At 36.1% G+C, this 10,656-nt stretch overlaps 1 protein-coding gene across 3 annotated transcripts; it reads right to left on the reverse strand.

Moving 5' to 3' along the window:
- Positions 1 to 1,103: 1,103 nt before the first annotated feature.
- Positions 1,104 to 10,374, reverse strand: LOC131323686 (probable trehalose-phosphate phosphatase C). Of its 3 annotated transcripts, none has more exons than XM_058355542.1 (10): positions 10,215 to 10,374; positions 3,987 to 4,088; positions 3,591 to 3,731; positions 3,341 to 3,412; positions 3,118 to 3,243; positions 2,845 to 2,901; positions 2,649 to 2,750; positions 2,425 to 2,502; positions 2,154 to 2,294; positions 1,104 to 1,629 (listed from the first exon to the last, which is right to left on the reverse strand). In XM_058355542.1, exons 2-10 carry the CDS (start codon positions 4,053 to 4,055, stop codon positions 1,351 to 1,353), a joined length of 1,065 nt encoding a protein of 354 aa, XP_058211525.1. In that variant the 5' UTR covers positions 4,056 to 4,088; positions 10,215 to 10,374; the 3' UTR covers positions 1,104 to 1,350. The 3 variants fall into 3 exon arrangements, with proteins under 3 accessions (XP_058211525.1, XP_058211522.1, XP_058211517.1); XM_058355539.1 differs by having other exon boundaries at positions 3,987 to 4,084; positions 10,215 to 10,310; XM_058355534.1 differs by having other exon boundaries at positions 3,987 to 4,067; positions 10,212 to 10,294.
- Between the last annotated feature and the right edge of the window lie 282 nt (positions 10,375 to 10,656).

The raw sequence follows: 10,656 nt of genomic DNA on the forward strand, positions 1-10,656 counted from the left end.
TATACTAAGAGGTTATAATTAATTTTTGTTTATAAAGCTCTCATAATCAAGTATCTGCTCTAAAGGGTCCCAAATAAAAAATAGATTTTTAATTATGATAGCCCTACAGAGAAAAATTAATCATGACTCTTTAGAATAATATGATCAGAAAAATAAGATCTCCGCAACAATCCAAACAGATTAAAAATTTGAGCACTTACTTTTTTAACAAGGTTTATATACTAAAAAATAAGGTTAAAAAATTAAGTGCTCTAATTTTTAATCTGTTGAAACCAGTGCGAAGATCTTATTTTTCTGATAATTTTATCCTAAAGGGCTATAATTAATTTTTATCTCTAAAATTCTCATAATCAAATATCTACTCTACAGGCTCCCAAAGAGGCCTTACATGACATTTTCCATCAAAATTCCTAAATTCCGTTATCTATTGAACTAAGTAGGTAACGGTATGATAGTTGAAGGGATGCAATCGTCAAATTAATAGTTTATAGACTAAGTAGAGAAAATGTGCATAGTTTGGTGGATAAAATGAAAAAAAAAACTCCACAAAAATAAGGTAAAAGAAGGATTTGGAACACCAACGTATGTGATGTGCATCAGATAACTCTAAAAGTAAGTATGTGTGTCTCTATTGAGTCGTGAAATTCTTTCTTAAAATCAAATAATCTTATCCTTGTCCGGACCTAGGTTACATGACCCTCTAGGCTTCTAGTAGTACCGTGATCCTCCAGTAGTACCTTTATTCTTGCTCTATGTTATGTGTTCCCTCGCAAATTTTAGTGAGTGGGAATGCCTTTTTCTTTCCGAAAGAGTTTGTATTTTCTGCACACACGCTCGTTATATGAATTAGGTCCGAACATGCCCTAGTAATGCTCTTGTTTGATTAGTACTTCGGTGAAAATTCAATTTCGCCGCTGTGATTTCTAGAGGTATAATGTATACCATATGTGTCGTTCCTCCTCATTTTTAAATCACATTACGAAACAAAAGAAAATCAACAAGTTTGCCATTTTACCTAATCAGTGATTGCAAAAACTGATGCATGTTGGCATTTCACAAATGTGCAAAGGCAAGATGTACGTACCAAATGAATACAGAGGGTGTAACTCAAATTTCTCTAAAATACTCTTCAAATCCGCTTGATGATATTACCAATTGTATCTTCTCTCATTAACAAAACTTCACACTGGGTGGGTCACAGAAAAGGAAAACGAAAACAATAACAAAAACAAATGTTTACAAGGAATCAATTAATTTGCTCAACAATATTCTCCAAATCTCTTGCGCTTCTAATTTCCTCCTCTTACTTTTTGTATGTTCCTCTTTGTATGAATGTGTTAAATATACACATCAAGTTTTACAGTCCCAGTATCGCGTTCCGACCGAGTATAAAGGGTCGAATGTCCTCTGCTCCGCGCAGCTTGTAGGCGTTAGTAGCCAGTCTTTTCGGGTTTTCCCCTCTAAATTCTGACATAAAGACTTGCTGGAAGAAGAGTTTTTCCTCCACATAACCAGATTTATCAAGAATTTATTGACCTCCAATGGGTTCCGTAGAGAGTATAAAGCCGCGGTGTCCTTTGGACTGGAAGAAACAACAATTGGAAAACCTTCTCCTCTATTTCTTATGGCCTGTTAGCAACCAAATACAAAAGAAAATAAAACTGATCAGTACTTCAGTGAAAAAGGAAAAAGATAAAGCTTCAAACGACGAAAAAGAAGTAAAAATTGATGCTTAAATAGTAAGCAGTTTGATTAAGAAAATGGTTCCAACTTCAAAGGTTAGGTGATGTGAATTTTCTCTTTATTTGGCATGACACACCTTCCGATATTTTATCTGCATGGACACCTAGATGATACGAGTACGATTAACTGGGGAACTGAAGTCGATTTGCTTTGCGATGAAATTCTCTGAGACGGTTTTATGGCATTCAGCTGATCGATTGATTTGTTGTGCATATTGCTCAATGATATTCTTACGGTTGTTTCTACGCAGAATGAATGAATCATCTGCCTTGCAGCCTTGGTATGTTGCCGAACAAAAGTCTAGTAATATTGATCCTCGGTTGATCAAGAATTACGACTTGTGGGGAAAAAATAAGAGAAACCTTTACTTCTGTAGTTTTCATGAAGCAATTTTGAGATCAAACTAGTACCTTAAATGCATCTTCATCAGTTCTATCATCTCCAATGTACAAAGGAAGGACATCGTTGGAGCTGCCGAGCCCTAATGTGTCAATAAAATAATTTAGAGCATGACCTTTATTCCACTCCATATCCGGGCGTATCTCAAAAACCTGTTAAATTACGGAAAAACACAGATCAAGATGAATCGTGGAAATAAGAAAATTAATCATTGTATCTTAGGACTTCTAAACAAAATATGAAAGAACACTAAATGCAGCATGGAGAACAAGAAACAATTACCTTTTTTCCTATGGAGATGCGAAACTCTTCATATTCTTGTAAGACAGAATTTACCAGCTTCTCAAGGGTGCAAAAATCCTGCGTTTGAACGTCTGCACCCATTAGCTATATGCCCTCATATAGGAATACTTATAAATGGGAGTTTCAAAAAAGGATGTTTTAGTACTATGGTGGACTAGAAGACTCTTCCTTTTTCATTAGGGAAGATGAACAATAACACGTACCTCATCTCGAACGTGTCTGAAATGTACAGAAACACAGAACTTGTTGTTTTCAATCATCACGCCTTGTATGCTTCTAGTCTTCTCATTTAACGTACTTAAAATCTATTAGCAAACGAAATACATCCGTCGTGAGGAAACTCTTGAAATGCTCAAGGTTCAACTAGTAGTATCATTTAAATGCAGGTAATGTTTATACCTTTTCTATAGCAGGTAAGTACTTCTTTGCTGGTTGGAAGAGAACTACTTCATTACCCTACAAATACGAACCAACCATATTATGGAATGAAATTCGAGTACTAATTGGTCGATTTGAGTTGCTATCCAGCGTGTTAATTTATTTCAATTCGATGCAACCAGAAAAAAACCCTCCGGCCTCAAAGCAAACAATTCTTGGGACACTGTTTTTCCAACAAAAAAGAACTTGAAACTAATTTCACCAAATGCAATTGGGTGAAGAAGTGAAATCCACCTTTCTGTCAAGAGCTCTACTTTGGTGCTTGGGATCTCCATAGGTTGGGGACCGCAATGGAGCTGCTATGTCCAAACCGTGGCTTCCGGCATAGTAAACATTGTCCAAGTCAACGAAATCAGACACCTACAGGAGGGAAGAAATGAGATGCACAAATACACACACGTACCAACACACTGCTTTTGCGACAACTGATTTGTTTCTTGATTATAAAACTAATTACCTTCTCTCTTCCCCTTCCACTTATAATTGCTGTGGGAAAATGCCGTGCAACTTCACGCAATACCATACGCATCTGTAATTCACACAATTTTCGCTAATGTGGTCAAAACCGTCATTTAATTCTTTACAGGACAGGAGTAGTTTGTGAATCTGTGATCTTGCATGATACACTGACCCCTAAACACAAACCATGTAGAAAAGAAACTTCCAAGACTACTAGTACAAAGTTTTTGTGAGGAATTAATATTTACCTTATCGGTCATAAAAGCCTTTTCAGGGTTGTCCACGATATTTGATAGAGTTCCATCGTAATCCAAACATACAACTATCTTCTTCCCTCTCGTGATGCTCAACATTTGATTAAATGTGTCCAAGGCAGAAGGATGTTTTAACTGTATGACATCAAAATAGACAAATAGAAAAAACTTGGGATCAATATAGACCTTAAAAAGCAAACAAAAAAAAAAGGGATATGCAAAACTTGGTTCACGATTCGCAAAAGTAAATTATGAGATTTACAAAGTTGGAGAGCAAGATGGTGGTAGTAGTTCGGGTGGTGACAACTAACCACGTATAAAATAAATCACAAGATTTAGCTGGTAAATTGCGGGATTGACTGGCAAATCGCATCAATATGAAAAACTTACCAGCCATGAGTCGTAAGAAACCAAAACAGAACTTTCATCCTCTGTTGTTGGTAATTGTGGCAATCCCATCACTTAGCGATCAAGCACAGAATACACTTCTGCCTGTAAGAACTTTTTCTTGTTAAATTTAAGTTGATAAAGCTCATTCTTTAGAAAGGAGGCCTCAAATAACAGCTGTAAATTAATTGAATGAAGGGGGGCTAAAGTAAAACTATTTTTGCAGTGTAGTTGAGGTAAGTACTTGGTGACTCAAAAAAAAAGAAACGATAAGCAAAAATGCTAGTTGCATTAATATGGACCGAGTCAGCTGACACAGGATTGCATAGCACCATAAAGACGTAGTAGAACAAATCTCACAGCTTTGCGGAGGCAAAATTCAATGAATCGACGTGTGATTGTCGTTGTTGCATTAATATGGACCGAGTCAGCTGATACCGGTTTGAGCCAGGGTTTGAAATCTAAACTAAGGTTGTTAATTGATACCGCTTTTGGTTACATTTAACCACGTACAACTTATGTTGTCAACTAAGTATAATATCCTACAATTTTAGTTTGTCCTGCAGCTTCAACATGCACAACAGAGGGAATTTTCCATATTTAGTTCAAGTTATGTAGCTTCATAGGATGCATTCAACTACATTTCATATTACATGATCAGCAAAATGATAGGGAGAGAGAGAGAGAGAGAGAGAGAGAGAGAGAGAGAGAGAGAGAGAGGTTAAATTGTCAATAGACTCGATACGTAAGATTCTAACAAGGTCTTGGCTCTCATTTGAATGTTCATCATTTTCGTTCTGAACCACCTACACAAACAGGACACTAAAATGGATATGGATATAGTGATCCAACAAAATTCTTAAATTCGGAGTTTTTTGCTAGTTGACTAGTTCACGACATCCATCGATCCTAATGACGTTTTCTACAGAAATTGATAACATGCCCCAAAAATATGGTAACATTTACTCACATTACTTAGCAGAAAGCATGCAATTTCAACGCTGTTACCAAACAAATCACCATCAGAACATGCAACGACAGATCCCTAATCAAGTTGGCCCATAACCATTATTGACATATACTAACAGTTTAATCAAAACACATGCGCCCATTAGTTTTAGGTAAAAGGTCATGTTAAGTTAATATAAAAATGACCTGTCTTGCAATGGCAATGAACTTTAATTTCTGGCTTTAACCATTTGATTTTCCTTTCCCTTTACCAGAATTAGTCATTTGATTAAGACCCATTGAGTAAAAGAACGTACATTTGATTAAGACCTAGCATCAAGTATATAGACAATTAAGCAAGATATGATTATGAAGGGCTGCAAGTCCAAATTGTGGTTCTGTAAGCCTAAATATGGCCTAATCTACTTGAAACATCTACTACTTTGTTCTAGTAGGAGAAATAAATACCATCGAGAAATGATATTCATTGATAATTGGGTTCTTCTGCTTTTAGATACCAACAGTATGCAGTAAATTTTTGAAATGCTTCAGCACAAACGAGTGAACACCAGTCATGGTGATCGTTTATCTACAATCTATTAATTCAACACAACAGTGGATACTCAACAAATAGGGCTTGTGCTTCAAGGTTAAGAAAGCGAAGGTAATAATGTCAATATTGTGCTTTAAAATCATTTTTTCAAGACTTTCGCGATATCATAAAACTGAGCATGGGAGACGAAACTTTTAGAGATGGATGATCCCTTGCCACAAATACAGCTACCAATTCCCCTGATCCAATTTGTGGTGCATGGGAAGAAGTTGAAGCGTGTCTCCTACTAAAAGGCAAACATTTTCAATGGCACTTTTGTTCCATTTCTATATCGCTTATTACTCTTTTGGATCTACTATCTCCAAGTACGCCTAATTAATATGGAGTTAAAATATGAAAGACTTAAAACGCAATGTTCTCAAGTTGATGCAATGAGCCTATGAGAGAAGTAATAGACTAATAGTGTACCAAAAGTATAAAACAAAATAAGATCTAAGTGACCAGTGACGGAGCCCAGGAATCAAAATCGGAGGGGGCCGAAATATTAATGAAATTTTGGTTTGACGATTTTTTCAAGACTCAATCCACTCATTCCAGTTTCTATGGGACGATTTTGATAAATTGAAGGATTAATCTCAAGTATTGTTGCTATCATATCATTTGGCAAATGCATAATCGTTATTGCCTCGTATCATTTACCATAATTTAGTGTTCTCAAAATGAAAATTGATCTTACTTTTAATTATGTTCCTAAGTTTTATAAGTTTTTATCAATATTTATAAAAAAAAATTTGTAAAATATACTCCAAAATATAAAACTGGGTGGGGCCGGGGCGAAATAACCTATATAACCCATGGAAGGTGTTCTTCCTGGCCGGTCCTATGGGAGTGGACTTCTTCCCTTCAAGTCCTAGCGCATAAATAAAAAAGAATGCATAGCTGACTAGGTCTTGGCCATATATTTTTTTCAAGAATACCCTTTCATCTCTCTCTATCCTCTCTCTTCTCCTTTTTCCTCCCCTTTTTGTTTTTTGTTTTTTAATTTAAATTTATATATTTAGCTCTTTAAAAACACTGCTAATTTTGTAATTGTTAATTAGCAGTGTTTTCAATCCCATAACCATGAAGCCCTAATTTTTAACTGTTAATTAGCTGTGTTTTTAGCCCCTAACTCTAATTTTTAACTGTTAGTTAGCTGTGTTTTTAGCCCCTAACTCTAATTTTTAACTGTTAATTAGCTGCGTTTTTATCCCATAACCCTAAATTTTAATTGTTAATTACCAGTGTTTTCAATCTCCAAACCCTAAATGCTGATTTTTTATTGTTAAGTAGCAGTGTTAACTGTTAATTCACATGCTCAACTTACAAAAATCACATGCTCCATACACAAAACACATATCTGAACCAAAAATAAATAAAAATAAGGAGGGTGGCGATAGGAGGAAAGGATGGTGGTTGCGCGGTTGCAGTAACAAGAGGAGAGGAAGGTGGTGGCGACAGGAGGAGAGGATGGTGGCGGCGTCTGGTGATGGAGATCCGGATCCAGATCTGGATCTGGACGGAGGCGAGGCCGGGGGCTCGACATGGGTTGCGGAGGAGATCGGGGCGGAGGAGGAGGAGATCACGGCGGCGGTAGAAGGAGAGGATGGTGGCGGCGCGGTTGCAGCAGGTTGCGGAGGAGATCGGGGCGAAGGATGAGGAGGAGATTGTGGCGGATGAGGAGGAGATCGGGGCGACGGCGGTGCCGTCGTTGGTGCAAGTGGGAGGGAAGGGCGGCAGCAGCAAAGGGGCAGCAGTGGTGGCTAGGGGGATCTTTGGGAAGAGGAGAGGAAGATAATTAGGTTTAGGTTTAAGTATTTATAGAGGTGGGGATTGGGGTAAATTTGTAAAATTACGCCCACAGAATCTGTAAGGAAACACACATTCGTATATAGGACTTGGCCGGCTATGAAAGTGAAAAGTAGGACCGGCCTGACATTTTCTCTACATGGAATTATGAGAGATTATGATTAGTTTTACGTGTCCCCGTAAAACAATGGCCAATCGTAATCAACCACTTAATTGGCTTCCGCCTAAGTTATGGCCCCCAAAAGCAATCACAATCTCTAAGAGCAAGTCCACCCATTGCTGCCAAAGTGGAATTGCTAAAGTGATTTTTTTTACTTGCTACAATATTGTCAAAAAGAAAATAGCAATGTCGCTGTACCGGTTTAGTGCCATTTTAGCACAATCTCAATCCAGACCATTGAATTAAACCCATCTCATTTTTTCGATGCAAATTAAATGGTTTGGATGATGTTCACATTTTCTGCCAAAATTGGCACCAAGAATGGTGTTGTCAAAGTTTGCCATTGAGTTTAGCACAAGGGTGAAGAGGGTTTCACCATTCTTGATGCCAAATTTTGGCTTTGGCACATGGGTGTTTAAAAACTATTTACCGGAACCATGAAATTAACTAGGGATGAGCATGATCCGGATGGGTTTGGTATTATAGTAAATCAAGAATCAAACCAATATCTAATCCAAACCATTAAAATACGGTTCGGTTTTGATTTTAAACCACGGTTTGCTTTAAATTAAGCTATCATCTTCAAAAAATATTTAAAGTACATAAAATTACGAAGATAAATAAAAATAGAATACCAAGAATTGTCTCAACTCTTAAACTAAGAAAATGAAATATTGGTAAGTCACTAAATGAATCAACTAAGGATTACCAACTACTAAACATCTTGCCAAGGAAGGAAAACTAAATATTGCGGCGGATTTTATAGCATCAATAAATTAGGAAAGTAGTTGACTAAGACTCTCATATTTATTTGGTGAATTTATAATTAAATAATATATATATATATATATATATATATATATATAACTATAAATATATATAATGTATTATACAATTCGGATAAATTTAGAACCATAATCATGACAGTGAATCCACAAACTAAACCATATGACACGGTTTCTAATTTTTTTAAACCATACTACTAAAAAACCGAACAAAACCTTTCGATTTGGACTGGATTCACTGTTTGAGATATATTTTGCTCACCCCTAAAATTAACACCACCTATGCTCTTCTATGACTCCCTAATTGGTAATATGCATGACATTGCAAGGGCATTATTGTCCTTGCAGTTTCAGTGGACCAAATCTCCTCCTCTTCTTGGTAGTCTAATTGCTGATTGCCGTACAGCCACGGAATCTTTAAGGAAAAACGCTGACTTGGACCAAGAGAACTGACCCGTTTTAAGATTCTTCTAGAAAAGGTATTGATTCAAGAGCGACGGTACACGGTTGGGTAATTTGTAGACCGCTGATTTTACCATTCCTTTTTTTTTAACGTCATTACCCTGTAAGTATATTTTACAGGAGAGTGACGTTAACCAAAAAAAAAGAGTGACAAAATCATTTTCCAATTTGTATTCTAGAGGAAAAATAAATGCAGCTGTTCAAAAAAAAAAAAAAATCATAGCAAATGAAAAGCCAATGCAACAAGTTCTAGAGGAAAAACCGCAAATTCTAAATCAACTTAAGGTTTCGTTCTTTTGGACTTAACTTAAATCTGAAAATTTTATTATTATTTAAATTTTTTTTTGCATTTTTTAGTTTTGCACTAAACTTTTTTGAGTTATTGATTCGTCTGTCATTTTTGCGCTAAAAATTGGTTATTTCTCAAAATATTTTGGCAAAAGTGTCAAAATTTTATTTTTCCGATTTCTCTTGTCGAGACGAATCAATAACCCAAAAAAGTTTGGCGCAAAACTAAAAAATGCAAAAAAAATTCAAATACAGAAAAAATTTTCAAGTTTAACTTAAGCCTTGTCATGTTCCACTTAACTTTTTCTAGAAGTTAAACATTTTGTCCTTTTTTAAATTTTTTTCGTGCTTGTTCGTTTTGCGCCAATTTTTTTTTGACTTTTGACAAGACGAATCAAAAAGTCAAAAAAAATTGACGCAAAACTAAAAATTTAGAAAAAAAATTTAAACACGGACAAAACAAGAAAAAACTCAAAAAGCCTAGAGAAACGCAGTTGAGTTCTCCTTAGCTTTTATGGATTTTTTTTTTGAAGGTTTTGTCCTTATTAAAAATCACATTTGTTAATTTTGTGCCAAATTTTTATGAATTATTGATTCGTCTAGATGAGAGGAATCGGAAAAGTAAAAAAAAATAAAAAATTAGTTTTACCCAAATATTTTGAAAAATATCCATTTTTCAGAAGAAAAAAAACAAGTAAAAAAAAACTTGGCTTCTTTGGCTTAAACTTGGCTTCTTTTCCGAATATTCTCTTTGAAACGATTCAATAATCTACAAAAGTTTAGCTCAAAACTAATGAAATCAATTTTTTTTAATAAGGACAACCTCCAAAAATAATGCTAAAAGTTAACCAGAATTTAGCCTAAATAGAATTTGTTCGGTCTTTAAGTATCAAGTTCAAAGCTACTGTACGAGACTTTGTTCCGGTTTTAAATGAACATCACCTAATGAACCCTGAGATTAGTACCATAGTTAATCGAGATAAGTATAAGCTCTCCGGACATCTGAGATTGAGCACAATGCGTGTAGTAGTCAGAAACAGACGAACTCCGAAAATGTAAGCTTCTGAGAGAGAGAGAGAGAGAGAGAGAGAGAGAGAGAGAGGAGGGGGGGTTGGTCCAGTAACGTAGACGGTTAATGTGCATTTGAAGGAGCAATTACGCGATAATTAAGTTTAACAATGGCTTACCGTAATTTTGATGCTGCTCTTGTATGCGTGTCTGTTCCGTTGTTCACCTATTATAGGAGTCCTCTCGAGCTAGGAGAGAGAGAGAGAGAGAGAGAGTCCTCTCGAGCTAGGAAGCAGAAGGAGAGAGAGAGAGAGAGAGAGAGAGAGAGATAGAGAGAGAGAGAGAGAGAGAGAGAGAGAGAGAGAGAGAGAGATAGAGAGAGAGAGAGAGAGAGAGAGAGAGAGATACATGCAGTGGGGAGAGTGATGGAAGAGGAAGGGGTATATATATAGAGGTTTTGAGTGCGTGAGAGGGAAGGAGTAGATTTTACAAGGGATCTTTCCACTTCCAGTTTCAAATAATTAATTTCAAACTAATCCCCTCATTACTCTGCAGTTTACACAAAACTGTTAAAAACATCACAAAAACATTCTCCGACTCCACTTTGTTTGTGGTTAGGCG

Source organism: Rhododendron vialii, chromosome 1a (assembly GCF_030253575.1).
Source record: "Rhododendron vialii isolate Sample 1 chromosome 1a, ASM3025357v1".
Classification (NCBI taxonomy): Eukaryota; Viridiplantae; Streptophyta; class Magnoliopsida; order Ericales; family Ericaceae; genus Rhododendron; species Rhododendron vialii.

Excerpts from the sequence above, each read along its gene's own strand:
- LOC131323686 (XM_058355542.1), bottom strand. The coding sequence starts at position 4,055 with ATGGGATTGCCACAATTACCAACAACAGAGGATGAAAGTTCTGTTTTG. Across the intron at positions 3,413-3,590 it reads AGGCTTTTATGACCGATAAG|ATGCGTATGGTATTGCGTGA; the intron begins GTAAATATTAAT and ends TGTGAATTACAG. Across the intron at positions 2,295-2,424 it reads GCATCTCCATAGGAAAAAAG|GTTTTTGAGATACGCCCGGA; the intron begins GTAATTGTTTCT and ends GTAATTTAACAG.